The 21,928-nt window shown below is 35.9% G+C and overlaps 1 protein-coding gene across 2 annotated transcripts; it reads left to right on the forward strand.

The window, feature by feature from the left end:
- The first annotated feature begins 246 nt into the window (after positions 1–246).
- micall2b (mical-like 2b) lies at positions 247–16,763 on the forward strand. Of its 2 annotated transcripts, none has more exons than XM_016249530.1 (17): positions 247–670; positions 1,364–1,412; positions 3,272–3,413; positions 3,772–3,920; positions 4,164–4,291; positions 6,747–7,181; positions 9,567–9,878; positions 10,090–10,265; positions 11,112–11,160; positions 11,651–11,841; positions 12,729–12,796; positions 13,118–13,235; positions 13,803–13,905; positions 14,008–14,081; positions 14,337–14,451; positions 14,843–14,889; positions 16,016–16,763. In XM_016249530.1, the coding sequence occupies exons 1-17, from the start codon at positions 528–530 to the stop codon at positions 16,096–16,098; spliced, it is 2,382 nt and encodes a 793-aa protein (XP_016105016.1). In that variant the 5' UTR covers positions 247–527; the 3' UTR covers positions 16,099–16,763. The 2 variants fall into 2 exon arrangements, with proteins under 2 accessions (XP_016105016.1, XP_016105008.1); XM_016249522.1 differs by lacking the exon at positions 6,747–7,181 and adding an exon at positions 5,755–6,189 and having other exon boundaries at positions 248–670.
- The last annotated feature ends 5,165 nt before the right edge of the window (positions 16,764–21,928 follow it).

Genomic DNA, 21,928 nt, shown 5'->3' on the forward strand with positions numbered 1-21,928 from the left:
CGGCAGCAACAATTCAGCAAGAATAAAAGTTACGCCTTCTTTCTTTGCGTGAACATTTGGGCGGTGTTATGCAAATCTTCCCACATCGTGACGTAGATATGTGGGGGCGTGTTAGAACGAGGCGTTTTAGGTAGGTGTGGCTGACTCTTAACTTTTATAAAGAATATCTCTTTGGATTTGAGACTTTAGTCTTTGCAACTTTACAGATCTTCTTTATGCACCAAGAGCTTGTAACACTCCAAAGAGAAAGGAAAAATTTAAATCGCATCATATGACCCCTTTAAGGGAAGTCCTTTATAAAACTTTTACCTAAAACTCCACCCATGAAGACGTCATAAGTTCTCAGGAGTTTTGGGGGTTTCTCCAGTGGGACAGCTGACGGTGAGATCACTTGAGTGGGTAAGTGAAAATCCAAAACGTTCCTAAGTTCAGCGTTCCGTTTACGTGTACGCCACATTGGAAGGGAGCAATTTCAGATTCAGTGTTCGGTTTAAAGTGCTCCTCCCGGGTTCAGTCGAATTCGCACCATGGCTGCTGTGAAGGCGCTTCAACAGTGGTGCAAAATCCAGTGTGAAGGATACCGGGACGTGTCGATCACCAACATGACCACATCTTTCCGGGACGGTCTGGGTTTCTGCGCTCTTATTCACAAACACAGATCGGACTTGATGTAAGTAACAGCCCCCATACAGCGAACGAGAGCGCGGTTTAGTGCTGCATTGTGCTCAGAAAAGGACAGCGTATGAACTTTGGACGAACATTTAAAATGCTCAACATTCAAACGTAGCGCTTGTTTACAGTTCATAGCTCGTTTCAGACATTAGAACATTTAGAACTGTGGTTCAAAGCCAAAGAATCTTTTGAACTTAGGACGAGGACATTAGATCTATCAGCTAATTCAGAACGTGTAGAATGTCGGATGGTATTACTAAAAGTTTCAATAGGCTACTTAGAAACATGATGAGAACATTCGAACTTGTAGAATTTAGAGTTAAGAAATGTACAACTTTAGAGTATATATTCTTTCTCAAGAATATATTAATTTTGAGAAATTCGAACTAGAAGTTGGAACTTTTAGAACTATAGACAAAACGATTAAAACCCATTTTAGATTTCAGGAAACAGATTTTTTATTGTTATTTTTTTTGCTTGAAATTCTACAAATTACTCTAATAACACCATTACTCTAACATTCTAGTTGTTTCAAGTGAAGTTCTGGAACCTGAGTGTTGACATGACCGGCTGCATGCTTGTGGTTGTGTTTGTATTAGTGTCAGATTTATATTGTTAATATTTGACATGGGGAAAATACCTTTTCTGTTCACTCATGTATGCTTGTCTCAAATTGTTTGCTCTCTTGCAGAGACTTTGACTCTTTGAGCAAGGAAAATATCTATGAAAACAATAAACTGGTAAGATTGTTCACTTTATAAAATAGTCGCTAACTTTTATCACTTCTCTCTATTGTTGCCATTACCATAATGTTTTACATTTCATTTATCCATTTCGTTGTGAAAACAACTATTCATTTTGAATACCTGTCTTTGGTATCTTCTGATATCCTAACTGTCACGACGATAGTTAACAATAGACTATTCCTCATTATGACAGTTCTTGGAGGTTAAAAAAGCATTATAGGTTCTACAGAGTAGTATTTTGGTTTATGGGTGGTTTAAAGCATATATACATACTTTTTTTCTAAAGATAAAGATAAGAAGTTCTTTGTTTAATGTAAAAATGCTCCCCTAGGCCTTAGCATGTACGTTTTTGGTCAGGACAGTAGAGCAAAACAACTGAATCTGCTTTAAGTTTTCTGGGAAATGCCTTCATTCCATAAAGATCACAATCCCGTCAAGTTTCCTAGACCTCTCATAGAGCTATTTGACCTATGTGTGGTTGACCAGGGTTAAGATGTGACACAGCCGCATACTCGAGGCCTATTTTTGTGGTTTCTTCTGTTTTTGCAACAGCTGGATCACATGTTGTGTTGTTGTAGGCCATAATTAATCATCATCTGCACACTGTTATGTTCCTGTTTCCACGGAAAAGGAATACTGAAAGGAATACTTGAAAGGAATACTGTCCAAAAAGGGCATTGTTGTGAAAGAGAGAATACAAAAGCATATAATGAAAAGTACTGCAAAGGAAATGCTAATGAACAGCTTTGTGAGCATGTAGGATGGCGCTCTCTTTCCGAACAGAGCTAGTGTGACCAAAGACAGTGAAAATGAAAGTGTTAACTGTTAAGATAAGGTAACGCATGGTTTACAGGGTGGAGATTCAGTATCCGGTAAAAAGAGAAAGCTGAAATGGCAATGAAATGTTTTGTTCCCGGCCCACTCATTGCAATGCTCTGTTATGTGAGAAAATATGTCAGATACACTTTGTACAAAAAATAAGTCTTAACATTCTCAGTTATTATTAGCTAACAGTAACTTTGGCATGCACGTTTTAGTTATGATCTGTAGTGATTTCCAGCTTTTACATTTAGATTTGTGGTCTTAGAATCACATTACATGCTGTGTGAGATGTTTTTTTTTAATGAATCTTTACTGAGAAATACCTCCCCCTTTATTGCTCTTGATTTTATCTAGATTGTTTTCTCGTTCTCTCTCTCCTTGTTCATGTCTGCGCTTGTTTATTTTTGAGGGAAGCTTTTTTTCTCCCAAAGAAATCCAGGCCAAGTTGACATTTTTGTGTGTGTATAATGGGCATGGAGAAATGATAGTTTTACCACTCAGTGCCTCTAGATGGAAAATCACCACAAATTACAAACTTTTGCCCAACCTTTCATCATTGCAACATTGTGAATTATACATGAGCTGAAAGCTGATCTGCTGACATATTCACACTATTATGAGTAATAGTGACCAGACAAAGAAAATAAAAACTTCCTCAGTTTTAGTATATAAGGTCAATCAATATTTTCTGTGTAAGAGCTAATACAATAAAAGCAGAAATATAGTTGTTTAATGTGTAAAAGGCTCTTAAATTATTGTCCAGTTCCTTGTCTATTCCAAGTTAATGTAAGTTAATGTATCAACAGCTTGTTTTACTCGAGTTCTTCCTCTTATGCAGCCTGCAGATATCAAACATATCTTAAAATCTGGAATGTTTTTTGCAGTTCTAGCACTTGATAATAGGGGTATATACATTTTAACTCGTTCAATATGAAATCCTCTAATCCTTCTGCCACACAGATGTTTCCCTCTTGTGTAATTCATACCCCTTGCATAATTTTTTGTTATATTTATTAATTTATTTTTACCAGGCTTTCGAGGTGGCAGAGAAGGAGTTGGGTATACCTGCCTTGCTGGATGCCGAAGACATGGTGGCTTTAAAAGTGCCTGATCGCCTCAGCATCCTGACCTATGTGTCCCAGTACTACAATTATTTCCATGGACGCTCTCCTAGTAAGACATACACATGCCCCGCCCCCCCAAAAAATATAATAGTACTGTCACTGCATAGCTGTTATCCACCCAGTTTACAAAAGTTATGATTGTGTTCAGACATACAGATATCCAGAGGCCATAAAACTTAATCTTGAGATACAAGCTATGTTCAAAAAAGTACAGTGTAAAAAAAGGATAATATAAATAGTAGCATAATGTGAAACCGTAGGAGTTTTATAACCCTGCAAACAGTAGAAATTGCAATTCCATTTAGTGCCTCTAGTGGTGCAGAAATTACACCCTTCACTTTTAAACTTAATTGGGACCCTGTCATTTTTTAGCATTGCTAAAAACATTTCACTTTATGGATGTGCAGTTGGAGGTCTGGCAGGGATTAAAAGACCAGCTGAAGAGTCTAATGAAGCGCCATCTGAGAAGAAGAACCAACCTGTCACAGCTAAAGTTTTTCCCTCCCCTAAACCAGCCACAGAGAACAAGACGCCTAAACCAGCAAACGAAAACAAGGTACACTATGTAACTCATCTGACACCTGTCAGCTCACATAGGAACTTTGGTAGTTCTGTATTTCTGGTGGAGTGTGTGTAATGCAAACTCATGGGTACATAACAAACCTTGTCTTTGGTTACATACTTCTGATATGATAACTTATGTTAAATATTGTTTTAAACAAATCTTATATTGAGGTGTTGTTTGCACAGTGCTTCATGACTAATTGATCTTTTGTTTTTTGTTTTTTATCATTTCCAGACAGAAGTTTTGGTGGAACGTGCCAATAAAACAACTCTGAGCAGCAGTTGTAATGTGTGCAACCAACATGTTCACCTTGTGCAGCGCCACCTAGTAGATGGGAAACTGTACCACAGGAACTGCTTTAAGTCAGTTCTATTTTTTTATCTATTGGCCCTTTTATTCATTTGTTTTAAACTAAAAAATAAGGTGGAAAAATATAGTAATACATATTAATATATAAGTGAAGTAAAAATAGCACTACTGGTCAAAAGTAGGGCTGTGCAAATAATCAAATGCGATTTTCATGCGCATCTCATCAGTAAAGCCGGTTCTGTGATTAGTAGTAAATCTCCAGCACGTGCTTTCAGATGGAGCGGGATTTACTACACAGAGCCGTAGTTCACTGACAAGCTACGCAATATCGTGTTTGAAATATTAATAATCGCAGGCGATTCATTGCCGATTATGAACGCGATTTTGCGTAGCTTGTCAGTGAACTACGGCTCTGTGTAGTAAATGCCACTCCATCTGAAAGCACGTGCTGGAGATTTACTACTAATCACAGAACTGGCTTTACTGACGAGATGCGCATGAAAATCGCATTCGATTATTTGCACAGCCCTATAGTCAAAAGTTGAAAATACTTTAGATTTTTCTTTTTGTTTGTTTTTAAAAGAAGTCTCTTATGCTCACCAAGGCTCCAAGCTTATTTGGAGGCTTATACAGTAAAAACAGTTATATATTTTTTTTTTATTTCATTATATTATCAAAAGTGATAATTTAAATGCTTTAAAATGTTACAACAGATTTCTATTTAAAATAAATTGTTTGAATTTTCTATTCATCAAAGAATCCTGAAAAAATGTATCACGTTTCCAGAGAAATATTTAGCAGCAAAAAGAATTCCAACATTGATACTAAGAACCATTGTTAGTAATTGAGCACCAATAATTACTGATAATATCTGAGCACCAGCATATTAGAATGATTTCTGAAGGATCAGGTGATGCTGAAGACTGGTGTAATAATGATGCTAAAAATTGAGCTTTGCATCACAGGAATAAATTACATTTTAAAATATATCAAAATAGAGAACATTTTATACTTCCCAATATTGCATATTTTGATCAAATAAATGCAGCCTTGGTGAGCATAAGATAAACGTAAAAAACATATATCTTAAAAAAAACAAACTTAATTATTCCAAACTTTTGACAGGTAGTGTATGTAAATGCATCCACCACACATGACTAGTGAATCATGTACATAATGCTCAAATTGTCATAATGATTTAATTTGAGCAGTGTAATGTGGGAAGAAACATTTTTGTAATAGCTGCCTATCAGTTAAAATTGTTTTATAAATTCCTTTAATTGTTTGCTGTATGGCAGCTATAATAAGGTTCATTGTTTTGTTTTCAGTCAGCTGATCATTTAGCATAATACCAGTGAATAATAGCAATGAAATGTCAAAAAGGGAGTGAAGATCATCCATCTCCTGATGTTTTTAGAAAGTCTTTTCATTATCAGATCTATTCAGTGTAAATAACTTAGGTCTAAGTAGATTATATTTTTTCTGTTTTGTTAACTATGAACTGTCTATTCAACAGATGCAAAGAGTGTTCCACTATTCTTCTCTCTGGCACATACAAGCCTGGAAAAGAAGCGGGAACTTTCATCTGCAAAACACACACAAGCATAGAGAAGCCTGTAACCGTCCCGACTACACACATCACAGTGACTTCACCAAAGACACCGTCCACATTTATAAGCAAGACTGACCAGAATGCATTAGGAGATACTGGAAAAGCTGGTTTAACACCCAACACATCTAAACTAAGCTGGCTGGCCAATAAAAGGGACCGTGCACCCACTCGTGAGTTAACTGTCACACCTACTCCAGCAGTTCGGCTCACACGAGCACCAAAAACAACTCCAGCACCAGAGGCTACAACTGTGAAGACCTCCTTTAGCCCCCGAACGCCCACGGAGTCTCTTAAACCAGTAAGCAACAGTGTACAGAAGAACCAAGAAACCAGAAAGAGGTGAATGTCTTTCAGTTCAGTATTCTGATATTTTATTGAAGAACATTTTATACTTCCCAATATTGCATATTTTGATCAAATAAATGCAGCCTTGGTGAGCATAAGATAAACGTAAAAAACATATATCTTAAAAAAAACAAACTTAATTATTCCAAACTTTTGACAGGTAGTGTATGTAAATGCATCCACCACACATGACTAGTGAATCATGTACATAATGCTCAAATTGTCATAATGATTTAATTTGAGCAGTGTAATGTGGGAAGAAACATTTTTGTAATAGCTGCCTATCAGTTAAAATTGTTTTATAAATTCCTTTAATTGTTTGCTGTATGGCAGCTATAATAAGGTTCATTGTTTTGTTTTCAGTCAGCTGATCATTTAGCATAATACCAGTGAATAATAGCAATGAAATGTCAAAAAGGGAGTGAAGATCATCCATCTCCTGATGTTTTTAGAAAGTCTTTTCATTATCAGATCTATTCAGTGTAAATAACTTAGGTCTAAGTAGATTATATTTTTTCTGTTTTGTTAACTATGAACTGTCTATTCAACAGATGCAAAGAGTGTTCCACTATTCTTCTCTCTGGCACATACAAGCCTGGAAAAGAAGCGGGAACTTTCATCTGCAAAACACACACAAGCATAGAGAAGCCTGTAACCGTCCCGACTACACACATCACAGTGACTTCACCAAAGACACCGTCCACATTTATAAGCAAGACTGACCAGAATGCATTAGGAGATACTGGAAAAGCTGGTTTAACACCCAACACATCTAAACTAAGCTGGGTGGCCAATAAAAGGGACCGTGCACCCACTCGTGAGTTAACTGTCACACCTACTCCAGCAGTTCGGCTCACACGAGCACCAAAAACAACTCCAGCACCAGAGGCTACAACTGTGAAGACCTCCTTTAGCCCCCGAACGCCCACGGAGTCTCTTAAACCAGTAAGCAACAGTGTACAGAAGAACCAAGAAGCCAGAAAGAGGTGAATGTCTTTCAGTTCAGTATTCTGATATTTTATTGAATCAGTGTTGTTATTGTTAAAGGGGTCCTATTATGCTCTTTTACAAAGTCTTGATTTTGTTTTGGGGATGTACTAGAACATGCTCTCATGCTTGGAACGCATTAATTTTCACATAATTTAGATTATTACAATACCTTTCTCCCCAGCCTGGCACAAACGGCTCGATTAGTTCCAGGTTTGATGAAGGCCCGCCTTCCGAAAAACTAAATGTTGTGATTGGTTAGCTGTGTAATAACTTGTGAAAACTTGAGGCTACAGCAGCACTTCTTCTTCTTCGTTGTTGTCTTGTCTGATGCACTCAACCAAGCGTGCCTCACCCCCTCCCCACCCCCAAACATTTCGAATTTCCGTAGGTGGGATTTATTTGAATGATATTCTAATGGGTCGCTTTGTGACATCACAAAAACCCAGGAAAACAATGCTGTAGTCCAAACGAGCCGTTCGTTGTAGTTCTTGAAAAGGGATTTTTTTTTTAAACGAAATATCTCCCTTTGGAGTGGACTTTGAGATATGTAACTTTGTAGATCTTTTTTTTATGCCCAAACATACACACTACACACGGACTAAAATTCAAAAAGTGAAAAAGCATAATACGACCCCTTTAAGTAAAACTATAAAAAAAAAAAGGAAATAAAATAAAAAAATGCTAGAAAAGCACATAAAAATGTTTAAAAAAAGCTAAAAAAAAAAAAAGAAGCTATTATTAGGAGATACTGGAAAAGCTGGTTTAACACCCAACACATCTAAACTAAGCTGGGTGGCCAATAAAAGGGACCGTGCACCCACTCGTGAGTTAACTGTCACACCTACTCCAGCAGTTCGGCTCACACGAGCACCAAAAACAACTCCAGCACCAGAGGCTACAACTGTGAAGACCTCCTTTAGCCCCCGAACGCCCACGGAGTCTCTTAAACCAGTAAGCAACAGTGTACAGAAGAACCAAGAAGCCAGAAAGAGGTGAATGTCTTTCAGTTCAGTATTCTGATATTTTATTGAATCAGTGTTGTTATTGTTAAAGGGGTCCTATTATGCTCTTTTACAAAGTCTTGATTTTGTTTTGGGGATGTACTAGAACATGCTCTCATGCTTGGAACGCATTAATTTTCACATAATTTAGATTATTACAATACCTTTCTCCCCAGCCTGGCACAAACGGCTCGATTAGTTCCAGGTTTGATGAAGGCCCGCCTTCCGAAAAACTAAATGTTGTGATTGGTTAGCTGTGTAATAACTTGTGAAAACTTGAGGCTACAGCAGCACTTCTTCTTCTTCGTTGTTGTCTTGTCTGATGCACTCAACCAAGCGTGCCTCACCCCCTCCCCACCCCCAAACATTTCGAATTTCCGTAGGTGGGATTTATTTGAATGATATTCTAATGGGTCGCTTTGTGACATCACAAAAACCCAGGAAAACAATGCTGTAGTCCAAACGAGCCGTTCTGTAGTTCTTGAAAAGGGATTTTTTTTTTTTAAACGAAATATCTCCCTTTGGAGTGGACTTTGAGATATGTAACTTTGTAGATCTTTTTTTTATGCCCAAACATACACACTACACACGGACTAAAATTCAAAAAGTGAAAAAGCATAATACGACCCCTTTAAGTAAAACTATAAAAAAAAAGGAAATAAAATAATAAAATGCTAGAAAAGCACATAAAAATGTTTAAATAAAGCTAAAAAAAAAAAAAAGAAGCTATTAATAAATAATATAATGATATATAAATAATTCTAAAATAAGACCGCTTTGGATCAGGAAATGGGTCCATATTAGACTGGTAAAGGGGTAATTGTGTCCTAGCTGGCTAAATTACATAACATATGGTTTCTAAGAATTTAATGTTTTATCTCTGATCGTTGGAGTGTATTTAAAAGATTATTTTTATGCATGATGCAAGATAAATCGGTACCATGTCAGTGGATATTACTTCTTTTATTTTATTGGAATTGGTCAAAACTGAGCATATCATCCAATATTGAATAATTAATTATTTTCTGAATATTTAATTCCCTTTACCATCATCTAACGCACCGTTCTCAAAATCAATATCCATTTTCATACTGTACTTTATAATGTTGTGAAGGCTAATTTCACTTTAGCATTTATACCGATTAATTTAATTTTTTAATTTTTTCAGATTTTAACTAAAATGTATTATTTCTAAATTATTAGTAGTAGTATTATCAGTAATAATAAAATAATATTATTATTATTTACTTATTTGTACATTTATTTAGACAAAATTTTATTTTAATGTTGGCCATTATGTTTATTGATTATAACATGACAATGGCAGGCTTATTGAATTGACTAGAACCTTAATATATATATATTTTTTTTCTTGGATAGATTCTTTGAGCCCAGCAGTATCGTGCCTGCCAGTAAGAGCACCTCATCATACACCTCAACTATATCTGTGAGTACAGCGAATGTTAAAACTCCTACACCAGAAAGCACAGCACCTAGAGTCACTGCAGGAGCCGCAGCTGGTAAAGGTAGAGTCCTGCTGCGGGTGGGAGACTGGACAAAAACACAGGACACAGAAAAAGAGAAGGAGAATGAAAAGGAGAAAGCCAAAGCTGTGATCGGCAAGATGGTGACAGTGGAAAACAATAACAACAACTCGTATCTGAGTCAAGCTGGGCTGAAAGCAAACAACAGGTGAGCTACAGTCACCTACTCAGAGTTGGCATATATTTTATGACTTGTTTTCACAGGGTGGTGGTGTACAAGGGTCATAAATGAAACAGAATTATAGCCTTTATGTAATCAAGCATGTCGATGATTGTTTAAATTCATGTTTTGTTGACATGTTTGTGTAAAAAGGCACATCCATCATTAACACAATCTCTTCTCACTTTGGTTTCTATAGTAATGTTTCCCCTGTGGAATCGGGTGCTAAAGGCCACTCAGGTAAGGTGTGTCTCAAAGCACCGGATACCAGCGTGGAACCTACTGCCCCGGCTGCTGCAGCGTCGTCCTTGATCAAAGATAAAACCTTAAATAAAACCTCCAGGCCTGCGAGCACGCTGTCGTCCAACAGCAAGGGTGAGGAAGACACACCTGATGCACTGATAACATACAGAACTTGATCTTATTAGTTGTTTTGCTTGATGGATTTTTCTCTGCCTAGTTTTCACAATTTTTCATGCGTTTAATATCAAGCAGCATTTGTTGGTCCTTGAATTCTGGTTAAAAAAAAATGGTGGCATGTGGTGGATTTCTGAATTCACATTTACATTTTTTACATGTCAATTCATTTCACTTCTCCATTTGAGGTTTATGATGATAATTTTTTTTCGAGGTTTATGATAATGTTACATTTATCTGGAAATGCAAAGCACCAATATGTTATTCACCAATATTTTTGTACGTTTATATTTACATTCTTTTTGCATTTCCAAAAAAGCATTTTTGCATACATATACCTAACCTACCTCTAAAATCAAAGTGAAATTATAACTTAAGACTGTTGTTCAATTTGCGGGTCAAGAAAAAAAAATCCTCTTATCATCAGTGTTGATACAGTTGTGCTGCTTAATATTTTGTGCAAACTGTAATTTATTTATTTTTTTCAGGATTTTGTTGAATAGAATTTTGTTTGTTTGTTTTTGTTTTGTTTTATTTGTAATAGAAATGTGATTATGTGCATCCTTGCTAAATAAAAGATCTTACTTGTGCCAAATTTTAGAATATTAGTGTAGTTGTAAGCCAAAATTCTGATTTAATTTATTAATAAACATTTTATTGTAAGACAACAAGGAAGTTGATTTAGGAACATTTTCTTCCTAAATCACATTAAACCAAGTATAATAACGATGATCAAATTTCTTCTCATTTTTAAAATGTCTGCTATGTCCATTTCTAAATGAAAACCTTTTGATGTAATTTCAGAAAATGATACAGCTCCATCTGATTGGAGGTCCATGCTCAAGCCTGTAAAGTAAGTTGTGCTTGTTTCTCTCTAAATGAAACATGCTTTTGATCTTTAGTGTCTTGTTCTTTAATATTTGTTAATCAGACAGATGAGTAATTTTGTTCTTTCTCAGTAAAATCATTTAATAACATCTTCTCTATATGATTTCCCTAACCAAATCATCCTGCTCTTCATTGATTAACTGGTTCATTCTCCAGACATTCTGTCCCTCCCATTCCTTCACGCTCTCTTGTGATTGGTTCTCTTGATGGGCGTGTAAACCAGCTGCGCCCAATAAGACCAGCAGTGGGTCGTATTTGAAAGTCCCCAGAGCGCTAGAGCTCAGTGCACAAGCACTTCCCCCATGAAGATCTTTCACCTGTAACTGCCCCTTTAACATGCCTCACCCTCCTAAACTTTCACCTGTCAGAGGTGAGAGAAGCCATGCTGAACATTTAGTTGCTCAGAAACAAAACCGAAAAGTTTAATATCTTCTCATCTCTTTTCATTTTTATAGAACTGTCGGTTCCACAGAAAACACTAGCTCACCCTCCAAGAAGCCAGAAGCAGCTTCCTCTCCACAGACATCGGGTCCGGGAATCTCCCAGACATCTGTTCCTGCACCATCTACCACAAACATCTCCATTAGCATCAACTCACCCAAAGCTCCCTCACTTAGCCCGATGAAAAACAGGCCTAAATCTAGCGGTAAGATCTTAGGAAAATGTGTAGAAATAGCCTTGTTGTTAAATAATCTTTTATTTAACATAAGAACAAATACGTCTTTTCAAAAAGAAGGAAGGAAGGAAGGAGGTGATGTGCCTAAAACAAGTTGTAAATGGGAAACAGAATAATACGTTTAAATTTATGCTAAAATACTTTGTCAAAATTAAATACGCTAAAGATATTTTCTCTGAAAACCAATGTTCTATTAATGAATATACTATTATAATATTTTGAATGAAGTGAAAATATAAGAACATAAGCTTGTGCTTATGTGCTTTTGTCATTAGTATTTTTTTATTTTATTTTATTTTTTCAGTTTTAGTCATTTTAGCGCTTCAACAAACTTATTTTAGTCAAGGCAGGATTTATGATTTTTGTGAAAGTTTCAGCTTCAAGTTTGTTTTTCGTCTAATGTTATATTTCATTTCAGCTTTTTTACTTACCGAAAAACGATTTTTAATACTTTTAGTTAACAATAACAGCAACCACAACACACCTAAAAACTAGTACAATTTTGTTTCTTTGATATCTTGTTTTAATGATGTTAAAATGTTGTTATTATTACTGTGAAACAAGATCAAGATACTGATTTTCTTTTTGCAGTGTATTACCATTTTCACACATCAGGTTATGAACCTAGTCCTTCAGTGTCACAAATACATGATTTTTTTTTTTCTTCATGGTACCATGTCCAAAAACTATGGTAATGAGGTTATACTTTCTGTAAGGGTCCCAGGTACAGCCAAACATGCATTATATATTAACATGACCAATACAATTAATTGCATTTAAATTAATAAAGGAGTACTGCATGCAGTACATTTGTTTCTCTGTTCATCTGTATGTTTGCATCTCTGTCTGTCTTCCAGACTCCAGCAGTGGCAGCATCGTATCTCCTGTTAGTTCCTCAGAGACTGAAACTCACAAATTGCACAAGGTGTGTGTCAAAACAATAATTACATGTGTTATCTGGTCTTCTGCATTTCTGTCTGCACTGATGTGTGTGAGTGTTGAGGGAATACTTTGTCAAGGGGCCTATTTAGACTGTTTTGGAGAGTCAAAAGGACCTTTGGGGCACTGTTATCTCTGAATCAGAAATAAAGTGACTTCATAGTAAGCCCAGATTTTTTAACAGTCTTTTCACTCCTCTGATAGACTAGAAAAGCATTTAAAGGAATAAATAAACCATTGAGGATCTGTGCAAAGTCGTTTGTGCAGAAAGTTCATGTTTGACGTATTGTGTGTCTGTTTGCTTTAGCCGGATTACATTCCTAAGGAAGACATTCAAAAAGAACTGAAGGAAATCGAGATGAATATGAACGAGTTGGAGAAAAGAGGAGTAGAGCTGGAAAAACAACTCCGACAATGTGATGAGGGTCTGTACACACACACTCTTAAAAATGGCTCTTTTACAAATAAGGAAAGAATGAATAGCCTTGTCAGATCCACTTCTCAGATAATCACATTATAAAGGAAGAATTATTTTACTGTGCCCATTTATCTTGCAAAACAAATGGATACATATTATGAATTGTAAAATTTAGCAACTTTCAATTAAAAAAATAAATAAAAAATATATATATATACACAGTGGGGCAAAAAAAGTATTTAGTCAGCCACCAATTGTGCAAGTTCTCCCACTTAAAAAGATGAGAGAGGCCTGTAATTTTCATCATAGGTATACCTCAACTATGAGAGACAAAATGAGAAAATAATAAATTCAGAATTAGAGGATGTTTGTTTAAGACTGTATTAGTGGTTTAAAATGATTTAAACATGCTTATTAAAAAATAAGCATTCAAAGTCTAGATGATGTCCTCTGGTGCTCCAGCAGGTGGAGACAAATATTACAAATGTGGATTCTCAAAACTTAGCATCACATATTAGCCTAAACAAATGCAATTGTGTTTAAAGGAATCTTGCATTTTTTGTTTTTTCTTCAGAAGGAGAAGAGGACACATTAATGAACGACTTAATGGTGGACTGGTTTACCCTCATCAGAAACAAACAGGTCTACATGAGACGAGAATCCGAGCTTGTGTACATGTATGTGTAAACTGTTGACTTACTGGAATGCTGATAGAGAATATCTTCCATTTCTAAATGTGCATTAAATAACATAAATGATCTGTGATTGGGTTCTGATAGTGCCAAGACACAGGATCTAGAGGAAGAGCAGCCCAGTGTTGAGGCCGAACTCAGGAAACTGATGGACAAGCCAGGTTTGTCCGACACTGGAAAAAGTCAAGCATCATTTGTTTGCAGATGCCACTTGATCAAACACTTTGTTTGTGTAGTGCAATGGCATTCATACTTTTTGGGGTTACTGTATCACTGGATGATGATGAAGCTTTGTGTAGACAGTTGTAAACTGATTGTATGATTTGGTTAATTTAAAAGATCTACTTTTGTTTAAAAGCTTCATATCACTTTTGTGTAATCTACTCTAGCTATTAAATTATGTTTATATCGTGTAGCGCATCTGAAGACATCTTGGGATCATAAACGAGAGGAAGAGCTGATGGCCAAACTTGTGGGGATTGTGAACGACAGGAACGCTATAGTGGAGGGGCTGGATGAAGACAGACTGAGGTGTGCAACGCATATCATATCCTACCGTCCTTGCCCAAACATCCTTGGTTACATCAGCAGAAGAGAGAATTTACTACATTTTGATGAAAAAAATTATTATTTTATTTTAAATGCACAATATGACTAGGTACATTCATTAAAGTAAATAGGCTATTTATTTATCTTATTTATTTTTATGTATTTAGAATAATATGCACTATATAACTAGGAGTATTTATTTATTCTGTATTTTGTATTTTATATTTATATATCTGTATTTTATTTTTATTTATTTTTTTGCTTAAAACATTCCAATCATTCTTTTTTTCTTCTTCTTTTTTTCAGAGTGCTATTGAATACCTAAACTTACTTAATGTGACATTTGTGAATCTTTTTACGCTTTTATCTACAGGGAGGACGAGGAGGATGAGCAGCTGAATAAGATGATGCAGAATCTTGGTAAGTATGATTATTTATGTATTGTGTAGCATTAAAACCTGAGATTAAAAATAAATGTTCCCATAAGCTTTTGAAAAAGGTAGAGGAAAATGTGCAAAAGAAATATTAAACCTTTAAAAATAAATCATATTTTAATGAATTTAACATTTTTAAGGTTTCTCAAAAGCATGACAGTTTCTTATTTTACAACAAATTACATTTCTCTAGCTAGAAACTGATTACTCTGCACCAGCTGGCTCTGATTTTAAAGAGGCAGAAATTTGCAGCCAACTCTATTTATTATGGTCCATTGGATGTCTGTTGGATGATTCAAAAATGAACATCCCTTCCTGTTTGCAAATAATAAGAGGCTGGCAGTGAAGAGACAATTGTTTATTGTCACCATTTGTTCGCTGATGGCAGAGAGAATTATTTTTGGTAATGTTTAGTGTCTGTTTCTAGTCAACATAATAATATAAACTGATATATTTAGTTTAGTATGGTAAAGCTGGTTGCACATGAGATTTCTACTCAAGGCCAACATTGTAATTAAGGCACTGCAATCAACTGTGCTAAATACAGAAAACTGAAAAGTTTTGAATTAATTGCACAATATTGTTTGCACTTTCAACTAAGCAGTTCAGAGGTTGGGCAGTTTAGTTTTTTTTCACATTTCTATCTCTGATGTTAAAACTAAAGTTTTCTTTTTGGAATAACTACCACCTGTGCTACTCTCCACCCACCGACTCAAAGTGCTATGAATCTTTGGCGTAATTGCTCAGTGCATGTTTATACAGTATATTCCACGATTTGAAAGGCCAAACAGGAAAAGTAATGCAACCCATTTTGATTTAATGATCACTAATGGAAACCATAGGTATCTAGCCTTGGCTAATGATCTGTCTGCATTTTCAAAGCTAAAATGACTTATAATAAAATGTATAATTTACTAACCCAATTAAACCAATGCATAAATGTGGGCAAAAGTCATAACCATTTGTAATTCATGACATAAAAACGGCCGGATAGCCCTGGAAGCTGTTACTGATGTTCTGTGGTCACCATTAGTAAATGACCTCTTGGTTTCTCTTGAAATGAACTTTATGTGCCTGGCAGTTAAGTGTGGGTTATGCTTTACCATTTGCAGATATGAAGAAGGAAAAAGTCAAGAGAAAATCCATATCCCGGTGGTTTAGTCTGAAAAGTAAACGGGCGTCCACAGAGGACTGATCCTCATGAAAGGGTGTGTTTGTGTTTTGTCCCAGACCGAATGTTTAAACTGCAGTTTGAGGTCAGATCACTAAATCTTAATTGCAGTTACACAGCCTTCAACAAATGATATTTTTGTGAAATCACATCATTATACATTTTCCCACTTTTTTTTTTTTCCCACATACTTTTGCACTTTTTTTTTTATCTGTCTCCTGTCATTGTGGGTGTGATTTGTGCATTTGTTAACAAACGTTTTGCACTTGAATCCTTTGTATAATGTTGACTGTATCTCTCAGTCAGTGTTTCATTAGGGAATTGGACAGTTTTGAGAGAAATGAGGTCATACTTTAAGTCATACTGATTCATATTGGATCAAAGTTAAAAATGGACGGGTTAAGTTCTGACTCAAACTGAATTCACTTTCTTACACTTGACTTTTTACAATGTATTTTAAATTGAGAATATCACAAATTTTTGCTGGAAACTATCCTGTTTAATCATTTTAATGGTGTTTTACCCTGGCACATTTCTACTGTCTCAACAGCAGGGGGCAGACAGTGACTGATTTCTGCCATAGGACACTGTATGCCCAAATGATTTTTCAACAACCTGTGAGAGAACTGATTTAATAGGGTCTTTTTAAGACAATATTTAGGATTCATCATTTAAGAGCTTATGTTGTTTCATTGATCACTAGGATCATGCTTCTAACCACTGTCCAGGTAGCTTTTTATTGATTGTATTTATTTTTCTGGGTTTTCCATAAATATGAATTTTCTTCATATTATCTGCACTTTTAGTTTGAAATGTTCTTGCTCTCTTTTCCCTTTACACCACCTTAAACGTGTGTAACAAACTGTTTAGCTGTTTGTACCAAAGTAGTAGCGGTTTGTAATTTAAGCAAAAAGGTCTCTATTTTTTTTACCCAGTGCCCAGCATTTAATTTCAAACCTTTATATTGTGTACAATAAATTTTAAACGTCAACATGAATGCCTTATTTTTCTTTTTAGTCCATCTGCAGTTATTAAATATGATTACATCTTCTAGTTGCTTTTTCTCTTCCATTAGCAAAGCATACATTTGTTTGCATACTTTTTTCACCAGAATTGCTGTGTAAGCACTACAAATTACTGTAATGAATGCAAAAAAAATTAGCTTTAACTTGGAAATTTAGATGTGCTAAAATGCCGCCTTTTATTCTTTTCATTTAATTGTAAAATGCATTTTAATGGTAATTCTCAGTATCATATTTTTTTTCTATATAAAACAGTTTTATGCACTATGCATGCAGTTTTTTTTTTTAATTCTCGAAGTCGCAAAACATTTTTCTGATCAAAAAATACAGTATTATTGTGAAATACAATTATAATTTAAAATTACTATTTTAAAATGTAATTTATTCACATGGTAAAGCTGAATTTTCAGCATCATTACTCCAGTCTTCAGTGTCGCATGATATTTTAGAAATCATGTTAATATGCAGATTTGCTGCTCAAAAACATTATAAATTTTGAAAACAGTGGTACTGCTTAATATTTTTGCAGAAACCTACTTTTTTCTGGATTCTTTGATGAATATGAAGTTCAAAAGAACAGCATTTGTTTGATTTTATTTATTATTATTATTATTACATTTTTTGTAACAACATAAGTCTTTACTTTTGATCAATATAATGCAATAGTTATTTTACTTTAGGTAAAATAACATAATTTATAGCGGTTTATGTCTCATGTGTCGATGACCCAACTATATTGACACTTAGACGTTTTAAAATGCCTGTACAACTGAAAGTAAACGCTCTTGGAAAACACGCAGTGCAGAATCTTATAATAAACTGAATGCTTGGACTTCTTTTGGGGATTCCCTATGAAACGGACTAGGTACACACTGTGTCTGTGTACACGCTTACCTGACCAAGATTCATCTTAATAATGTATGTTTGCGTTTGTGTCTTGTGCATGTGTTTGTGGGCTTCTAATGCATACAAATGTATTCCGGTTCTGTATCTGTTCGGCTTTGTCGTTCAGTGAACAAATCTGCTGGGACAGCATGTGAGACCACAAGAATAGGAATGCTCACATATGCTAATGTATGTGTTGACTCTGTCAGCACTGATATGGCGAGTGGATTACCTGTGTTTCCTTCCATCTGATCCACTGAAAGTGTACAGCCGAGGACACCCCATTGAGCTTTACATGAGCCGCTGCTTTTGATATGCATTTATGCTAAGAGTGTTTTTTGCTGCTGCTTGAATCGAGTGATGAATATAAGTTTGCTCAAGTGATCCAGTATAGTTTAAGGCCCGTTTACACCAATGACTGTAATTAATTTTTTTTTAAATATTTTTTCTAATTATGCAAGAATAGAGATATCCATTATGATGCAGAGGTAAAATATTGTTGGAATACAGAACGGTTTGTTTTCCAACTGATGAACAAAGACACTGACGGCCAATCGGCATCCATTTTGCCTTAAAGGGATAGTTCGCCCAAAAATGGAAATTCTGTTATTGAAGGGGTCATATGATGCGATTTCAATTTTTCCTTTCTCTTTGGAGTGTTACAAGCTCTTGGTGCATAAAGAAGATCTGTAAAGTAGCAAAGACTAAAGTCTCAAATCCAAAGAGATATTCTTTATAAAAGTTAAGACTTGTCCACGCCTACCTAAAATTCCTCATTTAAACACGCCCCCACATGTCTACATCACTGTGTGGGAAGATTTGCATAATGCCGCCCAAATGTTCATGCAAAGAAAGAAGGCGTAACTTTTATTCTCGCTGTAGTATTGTAGCCACGACCACCATGTTGTGGAGATGCTGTGCGTTTCATGGTGAAAGCGAAACTACTTTGTTTGGCCTTCCAAAAGAGGACGATATCCGCTTCGTCATATCTAGAGCTGATCTGTGCTGGTCGCTGAGGGAATACATCAACTTCGCGCTGTGGATCGCCGGATCGGCTTTCACCGTGGACGAAGTCGTCGCACCAGGATCGTCACATGTGGTTGCCGCAAACCTCCTTCGTCAAATCTGCCGGGCGCCGCTCACTCAAGCCGCTGTGTGTTTCATTGTGAAAGCGAAACTACTTTGTTTGGCCTTCCAAAATAAGACATAATGTTTATATAAAGTGGGGCAGTTCCAACTTTGCAAGTACAGTCTGGCGCTTCTGACTCACAGCCTGTAAGTACGTTCTTTATATTTAAAGAATTTGCCACTGACGATTCAAACGCGAGTTTGAGCAGTGTAGAGTAGCGTTTGTTGTTTGTCATTTCTCCGATCACAAATGCAGACATGGTTTTATGTTTACGCGGCGCAATAAGCAACACAAAGCGTAAGAACACAGTGTAAGTCATTATAATCAGTAATTATGTCCCCACTGGATGCAACAAATGCCTCGTTTGTAATGGGTTTTATTGGTTTTGTCTCATTGTATAGAAACACAGTATGGTAGGGGCGTAACATTTCCGTCACACGCTTGAGGTATTCAGCCAATCACAACGCACTGGATAGCTGGCCAATCAGAGCACACCTTGCTTTTCAGAACGATGAGCTTTGTAAAAATCGACGCATTTCAGAAAGGCGGGGCATAGAGGAGAAACAATAATGTACAGTATGAGGAAAATGTGTTTTTTGAACCTTAAACCGCATAAACACATTGCATTACACCAAATACACAAAATGATGTTCTTTTTAGCAACATCATATGACCCCTTTAATTACTCACCCTCATGTCGTTCCAAAATCGTAAGACCTTCGTTCATCTTCAGAACACAAATTAAGATATTTTTGATGAATTCCGAGAGCTCTCTGACCCTCCATAGAAAGCAAGGGTACTACCACAATCATAGCACAGAAACGTAGTAAGGACAACATTAAAATAGTCCATGTGACATCAGTGGATCAACTGTGATTTTATGAAGCTACTAGAATACTTTTTGTGCACAAAGAAAACAAAAAGAATGCCTTTATTCAACAATTCTTCTCCACGTCACCCTACAGCCATTTTGGAGCGTACCACAACACATGCAAACAAGGTGCAGCGCATGCGTGTTCTACGTCAGCAGCATCACATGCATGTGTTGTTTACATTCAGGAAAAGCATGCACATGCTTTGTGATAGCACCTAAAATGGTGCTATATAGGGTGACGCGGAGGAGAAGAACTGTTGAATAAAGTTGTTCTTTTTGTTTTCTTCGTGCAAAAAAGTATTCTCGTAGCTTCATAGAATTACGATTGACCCACTGATGTCACATGGACTATTTTAACGATGTCCTTACTACGTTTCTGTGCCTTGATCGTGATAGTACCCTTGCTGTCTATGGAGGGTCAGAGAGCTTTCAGATTTCATAAAAAAAATTCTTAATTTGTGTTCCGAAGACGAACCGAGGTCTTACGGGTTTGGAACGACATGAGGGTGAGTAATTAATGACAGAATTTTCGTTTTTGGGAGAGCTATCCCTTTAATGAGCTAGACCATTTAAAGTGTCAGAAGACAAAACTGCAGCACGTGCTTATAGAAACAGAACGTTATTCTCTGCTGGTGTGGATGCTAATATTATAATTTTATATTATGGCTAATATCATGGATTTAAAAATGAAATGAACTAAAAATGAAAATTCTGTCATCATTTACTCACTCTTATGTCGTTCCAAACCTGTATGGGTATTGTTTCTCTGTGAAACACAAAAGAAGACATTTAGCAGAATGTCCATGCTGCTATTTTTCCACATAGTGAAAGTAAATGATGAACAGGGGTTCTCAAGGTCCAAAAAGATTAAATGAACATTACATTTTTGAAAGCTTTGAGCTTTTAGAGCTGCGACAGAGTGGAACATTTTTAGTTTATTCACTTTTTTGTTTTTTTGTTTTCTTTCTTCTTCTTCAGAGCTTGAAAGTCCTTGGTCACTATTCACTTTCATTGTAAGGTAAAGATCTTCTGTATTCCAGGAAAATCACGTGATTTGTGAGAGAAAGGAGTGTATGATAATATGATTTATTGAAGGTTAAAAGGTTTTACTGTCTTATTGTGGCTTGTAATTTTATAATTTTATAAATATTGGAGGTTATATTTGTGAAAGACATTTTCTCTGCAGGTGCTTAATTTCAAAAACGCCGAATGAATATATGAATATGTTTTCTTTCAGTCGGTTCACTGTGTTGCGCATGCAATTTATCGTCATAAATGCCCTAGGTTAAATGAATTTAAGCACACACACATATGCACGTAAGGCAGAATATAAGCCCTGCATTGTGTGTGGGGAGATTTCTGGGAAAGACATTAGAGATGGAAAAGCTATCTACACTGACCTGGAGAGATAGCCCGTGTCAGACTTAGCCACCATGTGCTGAGCTTTGCACAAATACAAACACACACACACGCAGAGAGAGCTTCATGAGTGCACACACACGTATTTGAGCCTGGTTTGAGATCAAAACTAATTACACAAATACGCATATTGTATTTGATGGCTCAATAAAACATAAATGCCCATGAAGTGTCATGAGGATACGTTAAAGATAGTTCCCTATTTGATGTGAATATTAAGTTTTTCAATTTGCAAAAAAATAAAGTTTTTAAGATTACAGAGACAGAAATAAGGGAAATGACAGTTCATTAGGGTTAACTGATGTTTTCCATAGCTTAAATTTAGCATTACATCACTTGCTAACCAATGGATCCTTTGCAGTAAATACATTTAAATTAAATATAAATATATTTTTCAGGAAAAGCATGCACATGCTTTGTGATAGCACCTAAAATGGTGCTATATAGGGTGACGCGGAGGAGAAGAACTGTTGAATAAAGTTGTTCTTTTTGTTTTCTTCGTGCAAAAAAGTATTCTCGTAGCTT

The sequence above is a fragment of the Sinocyclocheilus grahami genome, unplaced genomic scaffold (assembly GCF_001515645.1).
Source record: "Sinocyclocheilus grahami isolate Dianchi unplaced genomic scaffold, SAMN03320097.WGS_v1.1 scaffold25.1, whole genome shotgun sequence".
NCBI lineage: Eukaryota > Metazoa > Chordata > Actinopteri > Cypriniformes > Cyprinidae > Sinocyclocheilus > Sinocyclocheilus grahami.